This window comes from Babylonia areolata, chromosome 18 (assembly GCF_041734735.1).
Source record: "Babylonia areolata isolate BAREFJ2019XMU chromosome 18, ASM4173473v1, whole genome shotgun sequence".
Lineage (NCBI taxonomy): Eukaryota > Metazoa > Mollusca > Gastropoda > Neogastropoda > Buccinidae > Babylonia > Babylonia areolata.
This window is the reverse complement of record NC_134893.1, coordinates 52,622,421-52,647,187: the sequence shown is the minus strand read 5'-3', so window position 1 is coordinate 52,647,187 and position 24,767 is coordinate 52,622,421. Positions and strand designations below refer to the sequence as shown.

The following is a 24,767-nucleotide window of genomic DNA, read 5'->3' as shown; positions in this document are numbered from 1 at the left end:
TTTCCAAATATATATTCATTTCTTTTTTATTTTACAATCGAGATAATGGACGCATTTTAACTCACTCCGGACAATGGAACGCTATAGCGTTCCTGATGAAAGGTAGTGTTCTGGACGACAGAATGCTATAGCGGTTTCGACAATTAAAAATTTTTCCATGTTTTCCTCATGGGGTAGCATAAAAATTGCAGCTATACCAGGCATTGCGAACGTGTCAAGGGTCGAATGGAAAGTTTCTTCATGAGGTTCCATAACTACACACTCGCTGGCCAACCGTTGACCTTGGTATCTGACATGACAAGCTAATCTGCATACGTATTGAAAATGGCGTCACAGGTGATACAAGCTTAAATTTTTGGAGCAAACTAGATTACAACAGCAGCTTTTTACTGCTGCTGAAGTGATTGAAATGCTACAGACTGAAGGTTTCGACACTGATGAGGATGATATAGATGTTGAATAAAGTATCTGCAGTGAAGAAAGCTACCAACAAGAAGGTACTGACAGTGACTCAGCTTCTGAGGGCTGTGAAGAGAGGAAGGGGGTTGGGTGTACACATGACATGAGGAGAGGGGTCAGTGGGTCAAGTACAGGGAGTTTCATTCAGTTACTTTGTGTTTTGTATTTTTTGTGATTTTTTTCCCCTAACCCTAACAAATGGGTTTTTCTGCTGGGGAAAACAAGGGAGAAAACTATTCGTCCGGAGTGAGTTAACCAATTCAACCCTGGGGAGTTTTTATCTTTGGCAGGCTTCCATGCCTTAATGATGCAGAAAAAATGTAGAAAATATACTGTTTTTCCTACACTTCTGGAAATTGTGTAGGTTCCCTTCATTTGTGGTTTATGCATAGGTAGGAACATGAAAACCATTCCAATGAGGTTTTTTTTTCCAGAGCAATGCTTGGGTGCAGGGCTTGGTGAATTAATCTTTCATCACCAGCTATGTTCAAGCTGCTAACAGCTGCTAGCCAGCTGTCAGCTGAATAGCACAGCTAAAAACCAGCTGTGCAGCAGAGCAGCCATATGGGAATGTGGGGTGCTTGTTTTTTCGCTGCCATGTGGCACGAACTCTTCTCTACTGTCACCGTCAGCAGCAAAATCATGCTCTGCAAAATGACTTTCAATTAGACTTACAGTTTGCTACCCCACATAGAATGGTATAAAGCGAGACTGCTAGTTACAATCTGAACTGGTTGAAGAACTCGCCATCGTTCAATTTTTTTTTTTTAATAAAAGCCACTGAAAATCGCTCCAAACCGCATGAGAGTTGGTTCAACAATGAGAAGGCTGTTTCTTGTACATGTGGCAGGAAGTGCTGGCTAAGTCTGGTGTTATTTTTTGAAGAGTTGTGCAAGTTTGTTAACTGTAATGTTCAAGTCGCCGACTGGCACCAACATCGTTCTCCCTACAAGTCGCCGAGTGGCGACTGTGGTGTTCCCGCTCCAAGTCACCGAGCAGCGACTATAAAACACAACTGAGTAAGTAGAGAAATAATGGAATAAGGTTTGGCAACATAAATTGTTCACATGACACTATATATTACCACTGTTGTATTGGCACATAATGAATTAGCACAACATTTTTCTCTTTTTTAACCCCTAGACTGCATCAGACAAGTACACTCATCAGTGAATGCCTTTCGCCTCACTGACATGAGATTGAGTTTACAGGTTAGAGCATAAGTCTCCATTGCATGTTTGAACTTCTTCCGCTTCAGATCACATTACTTTTGTTCAGTCATACACCATTCCTACAAACACAAAATTACTGCCTTTCACACTCTTTGTTTCACGTTTCAGCAATGTTCATTAAGCCATTTAGGCCTTGTGTACAAGATGCAGAAATGTCAGACTCTTACATTGACTCAGCATTCTTGCTTTCACACAATTATGATGATGATAATAATAATAATAATAATATTGTTAGTTTATTTACATAGCGCCTAATCAGATAATTTTTCTCTTAGCACTTCAGAGTCCCAATAGTTCCAATTAAAAAACAAAACAATTATTATCCACATTAGTAGCCATTTGCCTGAGTTTTAAAAAGCAGGCACAGATATATGTGGTGCCAAAACATTCTGTTTGCCAGAGATTGCAGATTGGTATTTTTCCACTCTGACTCATCTTTAATACATTAATGTCTTGCACGTTTTATGTATTTCATTCAGATTTGCAATTTTTTTTGGCAAACTGAACAAATAAGTCATTACTCTCATGATGCTCCAGTTATTGTCATTACAGTCCCACTTACAACAACACGAATTATGATCTTCAACTTAAAAAATACTCAATATTATTGTTAAATTAGACAAAGAGACCTTTTCCTAAAAAACTTTCCATGGATACAACAAGGAATGCCACTGACAAACTATTTATTAAGTATTCATCAACTAACATTCGAAGAAAAAAAATTGTTTTAGCAACAGAATTGCACTTTACTGGAATACACTACCTCTACATGTTAAGATGGCTAACAATGTTAACACCTTTAAAAATCGCATAGAACAGGTAAATGGCAATAGTATCAGCAAGTTGAAATTCATTTCTGATGAATGATAAAGAAAAAAATATTAAATATTTACAACTATTACTCCTGAGCAAGTGTACTGGCAACTCAAATCAATATTCTTGTTTAGACTGTGACAAAAAACAAAAACAAAACAAAACCAAAAAAAGCCGCAGTGCTTATAAACGTCCCAAGAACTGAACTATTGATTCCAGTGAGAATCCATACCCAAAGCGTGCTTTGCCCTGTTAACCGAGTTGCGCATGCGTATTGTACCTCTGACGAAATAATTATGCTTTCTTGAAAAGAAGAAACGCGTTAGAATTAACTAAACATTAGTGAAATTTAGTTTTCGACGACTTGTCAAGTTTCAAAGTGCTATGTGAAATATCAAATTGATTTTTAAAAAATTTTTTAAATTTTTATTTTTTACTTGACCGAAGCAGAGTCACGTGATAACATCGCTCTTTTTCTTTTTCCTCCCGCCGAAGTGGCAGAGAGTCACAGTGTCTTGAACTAGAAAGAGTTGTGAACAAACAGAGGGGAAAATGGAGGACGATCAGCAACAGTTCGATAAGGATGATTATTCAGGACTTGATGGACAAAATGGAGAAAATTTCGAACAAGAAACCACAGAACAGCAAACGATTGAAGATGGGGGCGACCAAGCAATGGAAACCGGTGGTGAGCAAGTGGAAGACGAAAATGAAGATGAGAGGTAATACTTTTAGACGGTTATTTCGTCCAGTCCCTTTGGAGTGTTGTTACCAATACGTACATATGTCGGCATTTTTTGTTTGCTTTTTCGATTTGCCAAAAGGCGTATAGTTAGGCAGATAGGTGTGTAAATCGACGTCGGCGTTTTGAAGGATCACAAGCAAAATGGCGACCACGTGTTGCCGACATAAATTATTGGCACCAAAGTCCTTTCTAATTCTGAAGCAGCAGTGATAATGATATTTTATTTTTGTGATATATGTGATACATGAGGAGAATGAATTGACCAGTAACACGAAAGTCGCGGATTTCGTGTATGTTTGATTTTTTCTCGGCGCAAGTCTATTTTTCTGGAGGAGGGGGGAAATCTCACGTAAGTTGTTTCCCTTTGTTGTGAAAAAATCAACTTGCAGTTAGGTGACAGTCGTTGAATTTTGTCATGATTGTTGGACACTACTATTTTAGGGTTAAGGCAACCCATCTAGTAAACTCTAATTCGTAGACACGATAGATTATCTGTCCCCAGTTCCTAATTTCAAGCAGCAAAGCTGCCTCCACTAGTCCATGAACAGTTTTGGTTTGGTTCAGGACACCATGTCATTTGACCGGTTCACCATAAAATAAATGGGTCAGGAAAAACAACCCCATATTTCTAGCCCAAGCATCCCCATCAGGGGTAGAGTCCTGCTTTACCATCCTAAATTCAGGAACCTGTAACAGTTCGACATGTTTTTGTACTTATTTAAATAAAAAATTTTTTTTAAAAATCAATGTTCTTAGCTGGCGTCTGCCCTTGATCGATATACTTCATGCTTCATGGAGATCCTAACGAGAATGTAAGTGAACTTCATCGGTACTCCTAAATGGTTACATTTGGTGCAAGTCGTCGGTAGTTGAAAAAAAAAAAAAAAGTTCATTGGTATATTTAGTGGGAGGTTTAGTGAATACGGAGTCAGGAAGAGGTGTTGGGGGTGACCAGTCTTTGGATTAAGTTTTATTCCTGGTTGGACTTTTGTGTGGGAACTGGTTCTGTCAGTTAGTGAAAGGTTATGTCTGACTGCAGTGAACGCAGACTCAAAGAATCAAGAAAGCCCCGCATTTCTCTGAAACGCTGAAATTGAAGTAAGCGTAGACTTGCATTGAATTAGAATTGAACGTTACATCAGTTAATTATTCACTAAATTCAGGATCGATGTTGAGCTGCTTGCTGCACATCAGTCAAGGATTGGTGCCTAGCGCCAGCCTAAAAAGTAAAAAAATTGCTATTAATAGATGTTGTAACCCATTTTCAGTGGATTTTGACTGTGTACGTTTATTCAACTTTGATGCAGATTCAGTAAATAAACTAACGACTTGCCTGTTACCATCTTGCTTTTTCCATTTTTAGTCCCACAAAACATTAAAATGTAACTAAAAGGTTCATTGATTTAGGATGCTAAGATAGGACATTACTACCAAGAGGCCACCCCACACCCCCAGAATAGACTGCTCGAGAGTTATCTTGGCTTTTGCGTGCACATCTTTCACTCAAGTTTCAAGCATTGCCAAAGGCGATCGACATACAAAAGCAGCAAACGTGCTGCCCTCCTATTTCTCCAGTTATTCAGCCTCCATTGTTACATCCAAACTTTGGTCAATGAAATGGCATCGTATACATGAACACACACAAAAGGCAAAGATTGGAGAGAAAAAAAGAAACCTGTTTCACTCGAGGTTCTGCATTTGTTGATCGAGTTTTTTTTGCTCGAAAAAAAAAAAAGAAACCTGTTTCACTCGAGGTTCTGCATTTGTTGATCGAGTTTTTTTTGCTCGAAATTTCGGAGAGTCAGTTAAGTTCGAGAGCACAGATCATGTTTTTGTAACGTGCCTTTATAAGTTATGTAAGCACAGAACTCTCCAGTGGTCCATTTGTGAAAGAAATATTTCATCCATCACCCTTGCTGTGTGAAATGGTTTATATGTAGGAGGTTGTCGAGAAGCTAATAGACCTCAAGAGGGTTCAATGCTTATATGACTTAGAGTGGCGTCACATGATTTGTGCTCTTGGAAGTGGATTGGCTCTCCAAAGTAAGTCTATCTAAAGAGGCAGAACGTGCGAAACAGCAGACTTTAAGAACAAGATTGCTGCTTTTTTTTGTTTTTCTTTAATTGTAAGCACAATAGCACATCATTGGTTGTAGCAATGGAAATTACCAGCTGCAGAAATGGAGGACAGTGTATGTTTGCTGCTTCTATCTATGTTAGTCACCTTTGGCATTGCTCTCGATTTCAAGCAAAAGTTAGATGCTCATATAGCAAGATTCAGGGTGGCCACGGAACTCTCCAGCGGTCTTGGCACTGTATTTCACCACAGTCTGTGATACACAAACGGTGTTGCTTTTATAGAAATATAACTCATTTTGTTTTGCGGCTCAGTTCAAGTTCGGATTTGATGTTGAACTGCAGAGCAAATGATATTTGCATTGATGGATTTATTTCAAAAGAGTATGTGCCAGTCATTGATAACCAGGCAGGAAATTTATACCATGCATAACTTTAGGGTTCAGTTTATGCAACTGCCACGTTGACTTACTCCTCTGTGTCATGTTCCATTTTCTGCTCAATATTAGACTGAAGCATTCATTAAGGGTTCAGCTAAGTTTTATTGTAATGTCAGTCATGTTGACAACTTTCAGCAATCCATCATAACCAATATCAAATCATGCAACATTTTATCATAATTTCATATGTAGGGAAATGTATTTAATAGTATACACATGTATTTTATTACACTCGGAACCTACTAGTTATAGTATATGTTTGACTGTTTTCAACCCACCCGTCAGGCAGCTACACTTGGTTTGTTCAGTTTCCATAACCCATGAATGCTTGTGTGACATGGATTGTGCAGTCTAACTTTCTGAATTTCATCTTCCGCGTGTGTGTACATTCAAAGGGGATCAAGGCATTAATTCTAGTAGCATGTCTGCACACATGTTGACCTGGAAGATTAAAGGAAGTAAAACGTTTTACTTTGTACCTTGCTAGTTCATGGCTAGTTCGGAATTAAGCCAGTCTACTTTCAGCAGGCAAGATGAGATAATTCACATATTTGTTTGAAATGTTCACACTCCAGTGCACAATTTTCGATTGACAGAAGGTATTTGGTGAAGCACTGTCCTGAGTGGGAGCTTCAGCAGAATCATTTTCCAAATTTTGACCACCTGATCACTTGCACTCTTGTAAATGTTTTTTGGTTTATGCTTGGAAGTCATACAGATAGTAGAATAATTAAGTGAAACATACATTAATACCATGGAAATTTGGTTGGATGTGAAGTTATGAAATGGTTGTGACATCACAGTTGAGTTTGGATGCAACTACTAGTGCATCAGAATGTTAACTTTAAAGTTTTAAAGTCTGTGTCAGCTATTTGCTGTGTCAGCAGCTTTGTGTGATAATTTAATATTATGTTTTCATTTGATACTTGTGAAAGTATCTAATTATACAGTTTGAAATATCTTTGTCTTTCAGAAAAATATTTGTCGGTGGATTGAGCTGGGAAACAACAGCAAGTGAGTGCAATTATAATTATATTAGACTGACTGATAGAAGAGATGTTTTGCATGCTTCACAGTTTATTACTTATTTTATGACTGCAAACATTCAAGATTTTTGTCATATTGCACTGAACTTGGCACAAAACATTGGAAATTCCGTTGACTTCTACTATCTTCAAGAAGCGGAGGCATGGGGGATGATGTAATGGAAGGCAGAGGAGGGGGAACAATGGAAGGACCTGTAAAGTTCTTTAATGGGTACATTTTAAGACTCAAAGGGCATGTACGGGGTTGATTCAGCCATTTGGTATCTCAAAGGATCAGTTCACCCATCTGGCCTCATTTTAACAACTGCATAAAAGTGTGTGACAAATTTTCCTGTGACTGCCTGGTTTAGACTTGCAAGTTGCTTTGCTTTAGTTTTTGTGTGCCAGTTACAGTGAAAAAAATTCTGCTACAAAGATCAAATGTATGATCTCATGAATGACAACTTAAGTTGTCATTCATGAGATCATACATTTGATCTTTGCATCAGAGTCTTAACACAGTGAATGACTACTAAACACAGAAAAGGAATGAATCTGGATGTAAAGAAAGCAAAATATTTTTAGATATGTTGGTCCAACCCCCAACCGTACCACCGAGTCTACACACCCACTCCTCCCCCAAAACCAGGTGGTCTTTTGTCAAAGTGGGTTCAGCATTCCTGAAGAAGGGGAAAAAAGAGCAAGCTGAACTAGTAATATAATGATAGTATTTATATAGCGCTGAATCTTGTGCAGAGACAAATCTGAGCGCTACACCAGTCATTCACACTCATGCATAACTCTAAAACTGAAGACAAAGAAGAGGTAGAGGAGGGAGGCTATTTTGTGAAGAGGTGGGTTTTAAGGCCAGACTTGAAAGAGCTGAGTGCTCCGCGACCTGATGAAGCGAAAAAGGAAATTCATTCCAAATACAAGGTCCAGAGACAGACAGAACGACGTCCAATAGTGGAGTGTTTGAATCGGGGTTTGCGTAAACAGAGTGGATCTGAAGCTGATCGTAGAGAGCGAGATGGAGTGTAAAGTTGAAGGCAGCCACAAAGATAGGAAGGGGCAGATTTGTGAATACATTTATAACATGAGTGCTGATTTTATACTTTATTCTGTGTGAGACTGGGAGCCAATGGAGATGTTGCAAAATAGAAGTGATATGCTCAGATCTTTTCTTTCTGAGGATGAGTCGGGTAGCAGAGTTTTGTATGCACTGAAGAGACTGAATGGATGAAGCAGGCAAACCAGACGATAGGGAGTTACAGTAGTCAAGGCGAGAGAGAATGAGAGAAACAAGTTTTTGGATGGAACTCTTCCCAGACTGAATCTTTCACACTTTTGTCTTTAAATTTAAACTCTAAATGGAAGCATTTATTACCCTCTTGGTTCCAGTCAAATGTATATTTTGAATTGCTAGTCTTCACTGGTCGTCACATGCACACATACTTATTCCATACCTCTAAAGACCATAGCCACCTTCACAGATTCATACCTGACAGTGGGCTGAGATATAATTTTGGTGTTCTCAACATATTCTGTTCAGTTAACCAGTGGTAAAATATGAGTGCCAGATCATGAGATGTGATTTAAGTTGTTCTGAATTATCTGTTCTCAGAACAGTTTCTGCTGAATTAATCTGCTTTCTTAAAGCTCACCTGCACTCCTGATTTTGCTTCACTGAAAATGATCAATTTTTTTTTAATTATTATTCATTAAATTATTCAGACCAGTACCTATTGTTAAGAAGAAATCTGGTGAAAATTCTAGTTTAAGAATCACCCTGCTTAAATTTAAAAGTCAGCAAAGGTTATTTCAATATCGTGTGTGTGTGTGTGTGTGTGTAACAGAGGACCTGAGAGAATATTTTGAGAAGTACGGAGAAGTGACCAGCTGCACCCTGAAAACAGATTTGGAAACAAAGCAGTCCAGAGGATTTGGATTCGTGGTTTTCAAGAATGTAGATACTGTGAAGAAGGTAAGGTGTGTCACTTAAAATGTCTTTTTGGTGTCCTGTGACTGATTTTGTAAGTATATAAGACACACTGAACTGATACGTAAGGCTGTGATTACTGAAGAATCTTTTGTCATGCACATACATTTTAGTGAAATTGGAAATAGCACAGAACTTACGTAATTTGATTACGTGCATGATCAGAGAAGTTGTACACATACTCCATGTCACATCTCTTTGGTCTTTTTCATTTGATTACATTTTTGCTATTTTTCTTGCAGGTGTTGGACACCAAAGAACATAAGCTTCATGGGAGAACCATTGATCCAAAGCCTGCGAATCCCAGGGAAGGAATCAAAAAGATTTTTGTTGGAAGATTGGACCCTGGGGTTCCAGAAGATGATGTCAAAACATACTTTGGCAAATTTGGAACGGTGGGTTGTCTTCATTTTAAAAAAAATAATAATAAAATAATGATTCATTTTAAGAATTAAATACATCTCCAAATACATCTCCATTCTTTTTTGACTCACTTGTGTTGGGGAGAAAAAAAGTCTGATAGTTATGGGAAACATGAGAATTTGTTGAGTTTTATAGATCAAACCATAAACAAGTTGTTTCGGATATTAGTGAAAAGTAGATCAGATGTGGTGGAAGGCTGTCTAGCACAGAAAGCATTTTTTTTAATTACTTTTTTTTTTTTAATTTCTTTCTTTTTTTCACATTTTTGAGATTGCAGTTTTTATTTATTGTCTAATAACAGTTATATTGTTGCTTACTAAATAAAGAAAATGTTGAAGTGAGAAAGTTGATAAGTTCAGTACTTTTGATAGATCTGTCTGTTAATTTGTAGCACACATTATTTGGGTTTTACAAACATGTTTCAGTTGGTGAGCAAAACTAAATGGATTGATACATGTAAATACTGGTAACACCTCTCTCCCCAGTATTGTTACTGTAATGTGTGTTTTCTAGGGGCCTACAGGTCATACTCGAGAATAGTGTGTATCGGTTGAGATTTTTAGGGTATACTTTAGGGTATAGTCTTGTTTAGAGAAAAAAAAACAACTCTGAAAACATGCAAGGAAGGAGAGGCCAGATTTTGCCTCTAAAAAAAAAGTAAATTGTTGTATTCTTCCGGTGGCCTTGGTCCCCCGGGACCACCCGCAGGCCGTTGCTTCTGCATCCCAACAGGGCCTATAGGTGTCCCCTGGACGCCAGCCCATCTTTCAGTATTTTTCGCAGTTGCCTTTTCCCATCTCTTTCCAGTGGTTTGGGTTTTATTTTACTTAGCAGGGATTGGATGTCAGTCATGAAGGCATTACCATATGTTTCAGTTATGGGTAAACAGTAGAATTACTAAGAATTTATAGGAAGTGATTGTGCTGCTATGGCATTCAAATTTGATTTTTTCTCAAATCTGTGTGTGCAGGTGGCTAAAGTTGACTTCCCTTTTGACAAGGTCAAGGACCAAAGAAGAGCCTTTTGTTTTGTTGAGTTTGAGAGTGACAAAGCTGTGAAGAAGGTTCTGGAACAAGCCACCCACAAGCTTGGTGGCCAAGAGGTGAGAAGTTGGAAACAAGTCAGAACTGTACTGTGTAAATCTTCTCATAAATTTTAGCTATTTTAAATGACATTGAAACACTGGAAAATGTAACTGTAGAAATGGAGGAGTCTGACAGATGCATTTTATGGGGGGCCAGGGGGGGGGGGGGAACAAAAGGTGGTTCAGGTATGTATATTTGTTGTAACCTGTATTCATCTGATTGGTTTTTTTTTTCCTCAGTGCTTTTATTTGCAGGGCTGCATTTGTGTCCAGATGTTCCAGAATGCTTATTTGTAGAAGTTTGATTGTTGCGAGATTGGTGGTTAAACATTAGACTGTGTTACTGTCTCCTGATCCAGTTACATTGAATCATGATCATGACATGTTACTTTTGTGTTATTTAAAAAGACAAGTATTGTCCACATTTTGGTCACTTGCAAACATGTGTTTATGACAAATAACCGTAGCAGATTGTTGAGACAGGTATTCCTATTTAGGAGAAATATTGTTTTCTTGCACATATATTGCAGTTTTGAGTTAATCTACCTCTTCAAGTGAACCAGACTTGTGGTATAGAATTTTTTTTCAGGTGAGGCGCTTTTGTGTCTTAAAAGGCTGGTGTTTGTATTTGGTTTGCTCCACAACATTAACTATTTTCCGGTCATTATTCCAGTACAGTAGAAACCACCTAAACCTGACTGCATTAAATGAAATGATAAAAATAAAATTCCCAAGTCCCCTGCGTCCCATCAGTTACTATACCACTAACACATCTGTTGCTGACAGGTTCCTGCAGTAAGCCTTTTTGTTCAACATTATTTATGCAAACAGCAGTGAATATAGATTAGTGGGGTTAGCAATTTCTGAACACAATTTCTGTCCCCTTTGTGTGTCTAGTGAGTTTGGTTAGTCTTCTTGAGAAAAACGTATCTTGTCATTAGTGATTACTATTTTAGCATCACACCAGCTCTCTGTAATATGTTTACATTTTAAATTGAAATCTTTTATATACATTTGGGATGGATGTCAGATATTGCTTGAAATGCAGAATTGCTGTTTAAATGAATCTGTTTTAGATGTTTTTCAGGCGTATATTTTCACATGAAGCTGGAGCATGAAAAGTTTGCTTTCGAAAGGGAAGAGGCATGCATATTTTGAAGGCCCTGTTATGTGATTTTGACTCTTGTGTGCAGTGAGTCTGTGCATTTACTTTGTTTCGTTTGTCTCTGTGAGATACTGCGTGTGTGCTCATGGTAAAGTTAGTATATAACAGTATTTCTCAGTATCTGTGATAGATGGAGACATCGAAAAAGGCAGGGTTTATCAATAAAAATCTATCTTGCCATCATCATTTCATGTTACACATCAGTGAAATTCTATGATTTCAAGTATTATGGAAGTTTTCAAACAGTACAAAATGTTTTTTCTTGGAACAAGTTACATTAATGCCTGTTGCTTTCTGCATTCTCAATTTTTCTTAAACAGTTGTAGGATCAAGTTCTTGTCGGTTGCAATTTGAGCATTAATGATGGCGGCCAAAAGTTACTCTGTAAGGTAGCATTTCTTTCTTGTGCGTACAGATGTAAAATCTCTCGCTATGTATGAAAGATTTTTCTATGCAAGTGTTGATGAAATGAATCCCATTAAAATGGAAATGACTGCAGCACTCTATAAATCATAAGTGTTTTCTAAAACGATCATCCTTATTTTTGAATGGTGAATTTGGTAGGACACATATGAGAGCTGTTAAGCTTTGCATTCCTTATTTTGTCTGCTTCCTCTTCAAACAAGTTAAAAGCCAGTTGAATGCAATTTCTATATCTCTGTATTTTGGGTTTTTTTTGTTTTTTTTTAATACTTTAAAAAGCAGAACAAAAGATCAAAAAAATACTGGAGTGAGTTAAAGATAATAAAGTTTAGAAAACAATTGAAATATATGACTGTCCTCCCATCCACCTGTCACATTTTTTCGTATTTGATTTTTCTTTGAAGGGAGATATAAAAATCGTAATAAATAAGTTTTCACTCACGTTTTGAACAGATTTTCATCACTCCCAGGCTCTGAAACCTCTGTAGGTTGGTTGAGGAACATTACCATAGTCATACTGAGATAATGGTTCTGGGCTTATCGGTGATGAATGACCGTGGTTTTGTTCCACTTTCCTGCAGGGGACGCAAATGGTGGGACAAAGACGCCAAAAACCGCCCTTTTGAGGTGAATGACCCGTGAGGTTCCTCAGCTTGTGGCAGTTAGTGACGTTGATAATCATAGCCACATTACAAAATCATCTAATTTCATTATGTTTCAAATGATCAAAATACTTTATTTTTTATTTTCCTCTTAATTTTGTAATCTTGTGTACATTTTGAAAATGATTTCTTCGTTGTAATGTGGTGTTCTTTGTGTAACTGTAATGATGTTTCTGACATTTCTGCAGCCTAACAGGTTTGATGATTGGCAGCAATGCAACTTTAAAGGGATTTTCCCGTGAGAACCAGATCCTGCTGAAATGCAAAGCGTTAAAGGTGTCCAGACACAAATGTAATGCTTTGTGGAAGGCAAGAGAAAACTGAAAAGAAAATGAAAGAGACCTGGTGAAACCCATGTTTGACTGGCTGTTTGTTGAAAATGATTTTTGTGGCTCACACTGTATTGTGTGTCAGGTGGACGTGAAGAAAGCTACACCAAACGCTTCACAAACTGGCCCTGGCAGGGGAGGCCGTGGCCGCGGATGGGGTGGTGGCCCAGGATTTGGCTTTCGGGGAGGTCGCGGTGGACGAGGTTTGTTTTTTTGTGTGTTTTTTTTTAGTTTATATTTTTTGTTGCTTATTTACCTGTTTTCCATGCATTTAGCTGTCACATCAGTTATGATAAAAGTCAAAAATTTTATCCTGGGATGCTGGTACATCCAGAAATGTAGTAGAAATGTCTGTATCATGACTGTTGGATGTTTGAGTTTGCACTTGAATTGTATCCAGTTTAGTTACATTGTGGTTTTTAAGACAAAGCACACTTTTTGTGTACAGTACTGTCTGTGCAGTTTAGGAACATAATCAGTCATCCAGATTTTTGTTGAAATCGTGTAATCCCATTCATTTAGCTGTGACTGCCCACAACATGACAAAGTTGGTATGGATCCAGTAGCCTTGAATGCTAAACGTTTTTCTGGATCTTGATCTCATGCACCCATACATTGATGAGTGGTTGATAAAGTGGAAGCATCGGTTTTGAAACTTTGTCAGGCGGCTGGAACCAGGGTGGTGGCTGGAACCAAGGTAGTGGTTGGAACCAGGGTGGTGGTGGCTATGGAGGAGGAAGCTATGGTGGCTATGGACAAGGTGGCTACAACAACTATGGGAACTACGGTGGTTATGGCGGCTGGCACAATGACTACTATGGTGGAGGGTACGGTCAGGGTGGATGGGGAGGATACGATCAAGGCTACGGCTACGGTGGATACGGCAATGATGGTAAGTGATCTTAAATTGCGCTTCAGCTCAACTTTTAGACATGCTGTGGTGGATGAACTATACTGGTAAATTTTGATGACATCTGGTTAAAACCAATGTATTCTCAGCTACTAACAAGATTTTTTCTCCTCTTTTTCATGTTACTAGCTTTCTTAACACTGTTCACAAGGCCTTTATATGAAAATGCAGTAATATAATTGCATCAAGAAAGGTATCACCTGATAAGGGAAGTTGCATGTGTTAGAAAGGTTCTGTAACTGCTTTTGACATTTTGAGTAGATTCTGCTGTTTCACACACTGTAAATCATGGTAAAAATCTTGAAATTAATTCCCCCCACCACCTTCATCATTGTTTCTGTTGAGATTTGGTCTGCTAGAGCAATCCAGTGGTCAGGAAAGGACGTTTTTCACAGAGCCATACTCTCATCCCTCCCTCCCTGTGTATTAAAGTGATCATTTGCCAGCATTTTTCCCTGTGGAGGATTCACTTGGACACTCTTGGTATAGTTCTGGAAGCCTGGTTACCCTTTTTTATATTTGTATTACTTACCTGCTTACCACTCTTGATTTACTTGTTATTGTTGAAGAGTACAGTGGGCGTAATGGTTTTGCCAGATAATTGGCATCATTTGATTCATCTGTTCCATTTTTGTTTTGTTTTATTGTATGCATATTTGCTTCAGGCTGTATTGGTGTGTTTGTCCTGTCATTGAGCATATACAGTAGACTCCTAATTGCAGTTTACAAAATTTGGAACCTGAACCACAGCATCAACTGATAAGGAAGCGTGTAGTCTAATGCAAGAGTTTAAAACATTCTACATTTTCTGACAGTATCAGCAGCAAGCAAATTGCTGAGTGGCATAATAGTACCTTGAGATATGATGCATTCATCAGATTTTTTTGTTTAGTTTTTTTGTCGTTATTGTCAAAGGTTAGACAACTCCGTCAGTCTGAAATGTCACAGATTTTAGTTGAGCTGAGCTGGCCAAACTTTTTGTTTTTAACCAGTATTGTGGTTCTTTTGATTTTGGTGTGTTATGGACAATTTGGTTATATTACAGGGTTATCAATTTCCAGCAGTTTGTATAGAGAAAAGAAAGACAACATAAAGTCTGAATAACAGGCAACAATGGTTGTGTATCAGAAATTAATGGACCCACATGCATACACCTGATAACATTTTAATGTGAATTCTAGAAAACCACAAGAAATTTTCCATGCCAAGTATGTTTCCACTAGAAAAGAATGCAGCTACAACTAAACCCCCCCAAAAATTAGAAAGGTTCCCTTTTTATTTTATTTTTTTGCCTCCACTCTTGCAAAATCCTTTGTTGCTACTCTGTATGTTTGTTTATACATATATGTCTGTCTATATATATATATATAGACTCTCTTTTTTTATCAGAACAGATTTCTCATCTGATGTTGGCCACTTTGAGGGTACCATTGATGAGCGGTGGTGGGTGGGAGGGAGATTGAAACTGGTTAAGGAGCAAAACAACTGTTTTATTTTTATGAATTTACAGATTTTCTGTCCAGACTATTGATTGTGGAGACACTTTCTTTGTATGTTTTTAAAGCAAAAAGCTTAAGTTATAAGCAGCACCACTGTGGGAATGGATCCATTCAGGTAATAGCAGCAATTTGATGCTGGGCTTCCATGTAAAGATAAAGTGTGCAGAACCCTGTTGTGGGAACAAGCATAAGTTACACTTTTTATTGTATTAAAAATCTGATAGGTAGAGATGCCAGCTGTTATAATTTCACCGTATTTTGTTGCACCCGATCGCAGTTTCTTCCGTGTTATGCTAATATCAAAATTGTTTTAAGTTCATTTTCCACTACATAGCGTGGTAATATGCTTTCCTGTTATAACATTACAAAGACATTCTAGACCTATCAGTCACGAGGCCAGAGCAGTCACTACTAACCTAGGTCTTACTTGATGATGTTCCACTAATCGCTTGTGTGTTTACATTGAGTGGACCAATCAGCTAAATCATTTGCCCAGACATGAGAGAACGTGGCAAAATCAAGTAGCGTCTCGGTCAAACAGTGTCTGTGCCAGGTGGATTAAACTGTGGAATACAAGGAAGGAACAAGCGGCTCAAGTGTTTGTATGCCTTGTAGATGAAATGTACATTTGCTGATGTGGCTCGGAGTCCGAGTGTTACTACCAAATTCAAAATGTTCCTACCAAAATTTCCTAATTGTTCCTTCAAACACTTGACAGAGGTTGGCATCACTTGATAGGGCAGAAGTTACAGTGTATCTGCAGTCATGGCAAAGTAAGAAGACATTGCTCTGTATTTGGTATCTTTTTTAAATTATCACGTGCTCAGTTCCTTCTCTTATTTCACGTGAATCATGGCTTATGCACTGCTTGAGATTGAAAGATCCAGTGAGTCTGTGGGTAAAATTCTCATCCTTGTTACATGCCTCTGACATAACATTACAGCCTGCTGTTGCAACACAAGGCAAGTCATTGTACATCAGATTTACCACAGTTGTCAAACTGAGATAAAATCAAACCTTTTTATCTTCAAAACATTTAACCTGATTAAGGTAATGAGGGTAATGAGACAGCACCGCAACTTCGCAATTATTGTTGGTAGGAAGCATAGTAGGTGGTGCCCCACATGTGGTAAATCAGAATAGGCAATACTGAACATTACCAAAATGACTGGACAGCACTTCAGGGCCTCCTGTGTCATATGGCAATCTGGCATCCCTGTTGGATGCAACACTGGGACTGCAGCAGAAGATCCATGGTGTGGTTGTGTATGGGGAATTTAGGATGAAGGACAGTGGAAGAACACCACTCACCGGCATGGATGAAGAGACAGCAGTGATAATAAAGATAAGGTTTAGGAAAAGAATTCTAACAAAGGGTTAGTTGCCAAGTGTAATGTAGTTTTCTGTAATTTTTAAGGTTATGGTTACGGCAGCTGGGGCTATGGCCAGGACCAAGGTGAGTCCTATATCACCAAAGTAAAGTCAGACCAGTTGCCTGTCCATTTTGCTGTTGGCTGCATGTCTTAACTGGTTACAGTTTATTCATCACTAATTGCCATTTGCTACAGTGTTTTTGTTGTTGGTTTTTCTTTCTTTTTTCTCCTTTGTTTTATTTTTATTTTTTATTTTTTTTATTCATAAGTTTGAGTTCGTCTTGTTTTTCAGTGTGCTTGATTTTGTTGTTTCCGTTGTGCTTAAGTTTGCTGTGTACAATGGCCAAATTTGTAGCCCCTTCCCACCGCCGTTTATTTTGTTTTTCATGCAAGGGTTACAACTGTTGGTACATTCTCATGTCATGGTTTTATCCCTGCCCTTCTCAGAAAGTTTAACAAAGTTAACAATCCATTACAAAGTGTTTGGATTTTTTGGTGTTTGTGGTGGGGTTGTCACCATGCAGAAATACTGAGTTTACTGACGGTACAGAAACTGTTCATGTATGCGCGCGCGTGCACACACACACACACACACACACACAAAGTATCTATTGAAGTGGAGTGATGGCCTAGAGGTAACACGTCCGCCTAAGAAGCGAGAGAGAGTGAGCATGCTGGTTCGATTCACAGCTCAGCAGATTTTCTCCCCCTCCACCAGTCTTGAGTTGTGGTCTGGACGCTAGTCATTTGGATGCAACAATAAACCAAGGTCCCATGTGCAGCATACACTTAGCGCACATAAAAGAACCCACGGCAACAAAAGGGTTGTCCCTGGCAAAATTCTGTAGAAAAATCCAATTCGATAGGAAACGCAAATAAAATTACACGCAGGAAGAATTACCCCCCAAAAAAATGGTGGTGCTGTAGTGTAGCGACGCGCTGTCCCTGGGGAGAGCAGCCCGAATTTCACACAGAGAAATCTGTTGTGATAAAGAGAGAAAAATAGTGGCATGCATTACACACATTACATCAGATTACCAGTATTTGATGTGAAGAGGTTATAGTTAGCATTGGCATTGGCCATGTTGGCTATTGTGTATTGTGTCACTCAAGATCCATGGCAATTCAGTTAGATGCTGTGACCATCATTTAGTTAAAGATTTCACCATTGTGGTTGTATTTGAGCTGGTTTGAGTTTCCTAAGTGTCCACTTCATCTAGTCAGTAAACCAACCTGTATCCATTGATATTGGGCATCTCATATGTGGAGTCCGTGACACTGATTACGAAACTGAATTATGCTAAGTTTTGAATAATACATTAGCAAAACAAGAAATCAGGGGTACATTTTGTCTTGTGACTTCAAACCTGTACTGCTGCTTCATGTTATACCACATTCTTAATATATAAGTTGCTTCCAGTGCTGTCCCAGGATTTGCTCCAGCAAATTCAAACCTGGACGCAGAATGTCAGGATAGTAAACTATCTCCTAATTTTGCTGCAGCATGAAATTTAAGGTTAAAAATGCTTTTGCGGTGTCTGTCAGTTTCTCTCATTTCAGTTTTGTCTTTGTGCGATGCACTGTTCTATGAGTCTGGTACTGCTGATAAAGACATGAGACCAAAAGTCAGTGTTAGCGATGCACTGTTCTATGAGTCTGGCACTGCTGATAAAGACATGAGACCAAAAGTCAGTGTTACAAAATTGACAGATTCTGCTTGTGACATTCTTCAAATCCATAGTAGTGTGATGACCTCACTGACCATGGGGACATGAGTTTTTGGACCAGACGACAGCCCCTTGGTACTTGGCAGACAAATTCATGGTTCCTGTAATTAAAACTAAAAACCTTACACAGGTTTACATCCAACAGAAGTAAACAGACCTAGATAATTGAACATTACCTCAGTGATGCACTGCAAAAATGGTTGTTGCAGAGAGGGGATAAATCATACTGGAAGCAAAAATTAGGATGTTGATTTACACTTAACAATATTCCAGAAAATATATACCTTTAAAGTTTCCACATTGGTGCTGACAGTAGTAGTTCTAACTGGTTCTTGAATATGCATGGTATTTGGGGAATAACATAACTTGCAAGGAGGTACTAAGTTTTTTGGTTTGTTTTTTAATGGAAAATATTGTTAAGACACATTCTCTTTTTGAGTCTGTCCGAATGAATGGATCAATGTCTCCTGTTCCCCATTCAAGTCCTCTTCCTCTCAACCTTTTTTTTTATTGTGTGTGTGTTAAATCCTTTCCTCTCAATTTCAGGAACACATGCACACTCTGTTGCATGCTTATTCATCCTTAAGCATGTTTCTGAAACCCAAATTGTAATCAAGTCTGTACAGAAAATAGATTTATATATATATATATATATATATATATATATATATATATATATATATATATATATATATATATATATATATATATATATATTGATAAAAAGAAAATGGGGGGGTGGGGGAGAAAGTTCCTGTTTATACCTTATTTCATAATTTGCTTCCCACTACCAGAGCACATTTTTAGTTGTTTTTATTCAGAACTGGGGTTTTTCTTTCTCTTGATAAATGATGAGTGGAGTGTTCGCCTTCCACCAAAGAAGCAAGAACATTAGAGCGCACTGGTTCCATCCCCACACTCACCAGCATTTATTCCTACTTTACTAGACTTTGAGTGGTGGTCTGGGCGCTAGTCATTTGAATGAGACGATAAAGTGATGCCTGTGTGTAGCTTGTACTTTGTGCACATAAAAGAACCCATGGCAATAAATGGGTTGTCCCTGGAACAATTCTGAAGAAAAATTTGCTTGGATATGAAACAAAACACACTATTAGAATTTAAAAAGAAAAAAAAAAGGTGGTGCTCTCATTGTAGTGATTTGGTTTCCATGGGGAGTAGCCGCCCAAATTTCATACCCCAAAAAATTGTGACAAAAGAAAAAAACAGCACAATACAATATAATATTGTCACACATATGTCACAGAGTTCTGTGAAAGTCTTTTATCATGTTTATCTGAAAACTTTGTGAAGTTGCTCATCCTTAAGCTATGACTTTGTGATTGTCTGCTTGAAGCTTCATACTTCAGTGTTGTAAATGTCTTGTCAGAGATCCTTGTGTTGAGCATTTATGATACATGTTCCTCATCAAAACCCAAATATCTGAGAGCACTCTTTTAGAAAACAGATGTAACCTGTGTTCTTGGGTTATGTTTAAGTATGAAGGATCGTTTTATGCAGTTATGACGTTTGTACCTTCTGTTTTGAATTAAACCTGAAGAGTTGATGTTGTTAAAGTCCGGAGCCGGAATGAAGGATCATGTAAACCATAATCCTTTTCTGGTTGGTGTGTCGATGAGGCTTCTGGCTGCTGTATTAACCTCTCCACTGCTTGATTGGTGTCCCATGCATACATATGTTCTTTATTCAGATATTTCTTTGACAACTTCAGAGTAACATGCGCATACTTACTATCAAAGTATCTATCATGTGCAGTAATTATTTTCCGAGTGTCATGTGCATACTCAGTATTTTGTTGTCATGATAAGTACCGCACATATTTCCACACAAGGTATAGGGGGGGGGGGCTGTGTGTGCAGGTTTAGAAACTGATGGCGGAAGTCGGAATGTTTTGTGTGCTTGTTATATGTAAATTATATTTTATATTATATTTTCACTTGCTAGATTCTGCTCTTTCTCTCTCTCTCTCTCTCTCTCTCTCTCTCTCTCTCTTTGAAACTTGGCATTTTTTGTGTTGAAAAGTAACCGAGTTTTGTGTTTGCAAGGAATAAGCTAGTTTTGATAATGAAAACTTAAAACAGATATGTCCTGTTCCAGAAAATTCATTCATCTTACATGCTTAGAATTTGGTTTACCACTTACACTGCATTTTTTTATGGTATAATCAGGACTACTTATGTGTGCTGTGTTGCAGGTGGTAGCTACGGCAAAACACAGAAGAGAGGGGGACACTCTGGAGGATACCATCCGTACAACCGCTGAACCTGTAAGTATAACGCTGCTGCTGAGATACTCAAGTGTGTTGTTTCAGTTGTGTTAAATAATCGCAGATTTTTCCATGTATTGTTTGTTGCTTGTCTATCAGTTAATTTCTCTTTAATATGTATGTTATGTTAGCCTGGGGATGAATAACAAATACCTTTCTGGTAAACATTTTTTCTTTTATAATTTGATTTTTGTATATGTTAAGGTCTTTTCGTTATTTTTTTCTAAACCAGTTGGTAGATGTTATTTGCTCAGATATGTTTACTTCCTTCACAGACATGAATCACAGCCAGGACTTGTGCCAAAATTTTATATGAGCTGAGAGAATCAATTTTCATGTTAACAAGTCACACACGCGCATGCATGTAAACAAGTGTGGCACATTGGGCTTAGCAGTGTAGCAGAGACATGAGATGTAAATTGGTCAAAGAAATGAACAGAAATTATTTATTTCTTGAAAGTAAAATGACAGATTAGTATGTATCCTGTGTAAAAATTATCTTCAAACATTTTGTTTCAGACCCCGCGCTTCCCAGCCTGTGCATGCTTTGGGGTATTCGTCCATGATTTCCATCAGAAAACATCATGTGGAGTCAATTGTGAAAAGAACTTGAATAAACTATTGAGCAAGACTATTGATTGGAAAATATCCCATGGTGTACACAGTAATGTGTAAGTTTTAGTTTTCTTTTAATAAAATGTGTGTGAAAAAAAATGTTTGTTGTTTGTATTTATTCTTTTTTGTTTTTATCTTGTGTGCATGTGTCCAGATGGAATATAATGTTAAACAGTGGATGATAATATTGACCATTTCAGTGCCTACATGTTAACAAAATTAATTCACCAGTGCTCAGACTAGTTAGAGCTTTTCGGATAGATACACATCTGTTCACTGATTTCAGAAAACTCACTGAACTATCCATTTTTTATTTATAAATTGCTGTGTACATTATCCTATAGCTGAAATTGGTTATCTTGCCAGTCTGAAAACTGGAAAGGGTTCCTGTGCTGATTGAAAGACTAAGTACCTTTTTCAAAGCCCTTCGAAATTTGGTTGATTTGAATGCCTGTGTAGAGGCTTTTCTTGGTTAAAAAAAAAACAAGCTCTAAGAGCTTTACAAACATGTCATTTGCTCAACAGGCTGCCTGCCAGGGCAGTCGTCTTTAGGCACTCATTGAGCCATTCATTTCCTGGCACATTCAATCAGGCTGAAGTTGTGCTCATACAGACAACACACACACACACACACACGTCTACTAGAGTTGATTTTACTGTGGGATTTATCAAGGGACAACTCTTTTGGTGCTGTGGATTCTTTTACATGCACTTAACTCTTTCACCACCAAGTTTCTGTGTGAAAAACACTCCCCAGTTTCAAATATTTTAGGCACGATGCTCTTTGTCACAGGCTCAGTGCATGTCAAAACAACACAATGGACTTGTTCACTTTTGCAGAGAGAGCACTCTGATGATATTCCTTTGAGCCTGATCCAACAAAGTGTCTGCTGTGCATCCGGTTTGTCATTATAAATAAACTGGTCAGTAACTTTAAGCATGCAAAAGTATATTGAAAGAAAAAGAAGTGGTTACCGTCTATTGTCTGTCCACCCTAGATTTCAAAGAAAGTCCTGGATGATTGCCTGTTGCCATTCCCAGCAGTTGACAACAGTGAAAAGAGTAAAATAACAGCTGAGTGAGGCCCATTTACTATGCCTTCTGTCTGGCCTTCAACCTATTATCTGACACCACTCCTCCCCTCTCCCCCTCTTAAATTACGTGAAAGTACATTGCTGTCAGTCACTTGCTCAAAATGATGTCCGGATAGATGGACTGACAAAAGAGTAGGATGTAGTCAGTTACGTAGCTGTCATTGACATCACCTTCAAGTTCAAACCAATCACAAGACAAGACAGATTTCTGTCTCTCATCATTATACTCCTACAGAACTATCAACCCAGTCTGCAAAATTGTGTAAATCTGCTGACTGGGACCACTTGTCTTCTCTTGACCAAGTGTCTGATGCCTTTTGGCATGTGAGGCAAGCCCTCTTTACATGCATACTCCAAGTGGTATCTTGAAATTTGGCACACTATTGAAACGCATGCACAGTAGTCTGCCAATTTTTTTATTTTTTTTAGCTGATCTGACCAAAGAAGCCAAATTATGGGATTAATTGATGACGTTAGTTACTGGTACATCTGCTACTACTAATCCCAAACTAATCTCTTATTTTACCGTTAAGATATGGAATGAAAAGAAATTTGGCAACAGAACACAATAAGATACATTTCAAACTTTTAGAAAATCATTTACTATTTATTTCAGAAAGCTGAAAAAAAATTTTCATTAGTCATTAATATTACATTGTCTTTATTTTCACAACTGCACTAGTTAGAGTTTTGTAATGTCTTACTATGATCAGCAGCCAATTTCCATTCAAGTATCTCCACTCAAACCCAAGATATAATGTTCCTAAATAAAGGTATGACTGAAAATGCCACTGAGAAAACGGACTATAAAGTTAACGTAACTTTACCCATGTACATTATTTTAAAATGATATCCAAGTCTTTTTTTTCTTCTTTTTTTTTTCACTTACTCTGCACATCTGTGTACAATGTGTTTTCCTGCATTTCGGAGTGTGCTGAGCTTCAGAGAGCACCATGCATGTATGTGTTTGTGCACGTGTTTGTTCAGTATCAGAAAAAGGAATGTCACACACACACATGCACACTCTGCACTTAAACCTCTCATACATTTCAGTCCTGTTTCGCATGCTTTCGTGATTAAAGTCACTAACCAACACAATAAGTTGACTTTATCACCAACTAAAAAGAAATGGGGGATCACCCCAGCTTTCTTGTACAACCATCTTCAGAGTCGATCCACTGCTATAAAAATAGACCAGTGGATCCATCCCCGCTATTACCACACTCCTGTTTCTTGACTGCTACACTTGTATCCGCTGAACAGCCCTCTGTGCGTTTTCATTGACTACCAGACCTGGTTTCTGGCTCAGTCTTTTCGAACCAGACTACTGGAGTTTTGTGGACGATGTGACTGCACACATGTGTCAAGTCTGAAATTCATAAGCAATTTTCAAAGATTTGGATCTGGATGGAAATCTCTAAAGGCGACAGACTGAACTTTGCACCCCTCAATTGTCTCTCAGCGTGCTTCGTGGCTTTAATCCGGAACTGGTTTTCTTCATTGATAATATTTGGACTTTGCACTGAGATTGTTTGCATGCCATCTAACTTTCGTTGGCGACCTCCGCCACTGTGTTATCAGGTCTTGTCAGTTGTACGATTTAGATCACCCCCACACCATTGACTGAAAACTCTCTCACACACAATTTTTTTCAACGAGGGGGCTGCGTGCAAGACCTGAAAGAAGACTAAAAAGAATTTGAGAACAGCAAGTTTACTCTATTCCGTTTTATGTGAATGCCACGGTGCGTGTCGGTATTTGAGTTAAGATACTGTGGGTAGGGAAAGGGCGTTTATTGTTTTAATGTGGTGTTATGTTGAACTGTCCACTCTAGACAATCAAGTTTCAATATTAAACGCTAGCTCTTGGGTTCTCGACACTGAACCACAACAGACAGGAAATGGGTCAGGTCAGGTCTCAATCAAGATAGAAGTGAGCTACGTCACTGAGTGAGTGTGACGTGAGATATGAGATGATATCACGTCATTGGTCAATGCTGATTATATGATGTGGTCTTGTCAAGTTATGGGACGAAAATAGATCAGTTTGGAGTGTCCATCTGTACTTTGGCTGTCATTTTGCCCTTTCCACACAGACACGCACACATGCTCACAACCACTGACTAACAAAAGTATATCTTACTGGCAGGACCGTGACACTGCATCCCCTGCAATTCACCAGCAGATGAGTGCGTGGTGCAGACTCGACGTTTTGCGTTGCACAGCGATGGAGTGCGTGTTTTATAAACCGTGTTTGGTAGGTGGTGAGCAGCAGATTTATGGGGGACTGTAGTTGGAGGGACGGTTTTGTGGCTCTCTCCACCCTGGGGTGGGAACGCTCACTCCGGCACGTCTGGCCGGCTCAGCAACTAAGCTATTAAAAGTAGTATT

The 24,767-nt window shown here is 38.3% G+C and overlaps 1 protein-coding gene across 2 annotated transcripts; it reads left to right on the top strand.

Moving 5' to 3' along the window:
- Positions 1-2,973: 2,973 nt before the first annotated feature.
- On the top strand, positions 2,974-21,329 carry LOC143292886 (heterogeneous nuclear ribonucleoprotein D-like-A). Of its 2 annotated transcripts, XM_076603551.1 has the most exons (10): positions 2,974-3,226; positions 6,739-6,779; positions 8,647-8,774; positions 9,032-9,184; positions 10,183-10,314; positions 12,961-13,078; positions 13,540-13,767; positions 16,702-16,740; positions 20,597-20,668; positions 21,188-21,329. In XM_076603551.1, the coding sequence occupies exons 1-9, from the start codon at positions 3,057-3,059 to the stop codon at positions 20,662-20,664; spliced, it is 1,077 nt and encodes a 358-aa protein (XP_076459666.1). In that variant the 5' UTR covers positions 2,974-3,056; the 3' UTR covers positions 20,665-20,668; positions 21,188-21,329. The 2 variants fall into 2 exon arrangements, with proteins under 2 accessions (XP_076459666.1, XP_076459667.1); XM_076603552.1 differs by lacking the exon at positions 16,702-16,740.
- The last annotated feature ends 3,438 nt before the right edge of the window (positions 21,330-24,767 follow it).

Bases quoted from the DNA above. Each gene is read 5' to 3' on its own strand.
- LOC143292886 (XM_076603551.1), top strand. From the start codon at position 3,057: ATGGAGGACGATCAGCAACAGTTCGATAAGGATGATTATTCAGGACTT. The intron at 9,185-10,182 runs GTGGGTTGTCTT...CTGTGTGTGCAG, and splicing joins ACTTTGGCAAATTTGGAACG to GTGGCTAAAGTTGACTTCCC. The intron at 13,079-13,539 runs GTTTGTTTTTTT...AAACTTTGTCAG, and splicing joins GGGAGGTCGCGGTGGACGAG to GCGGCTGGAACCAGGGTGGT.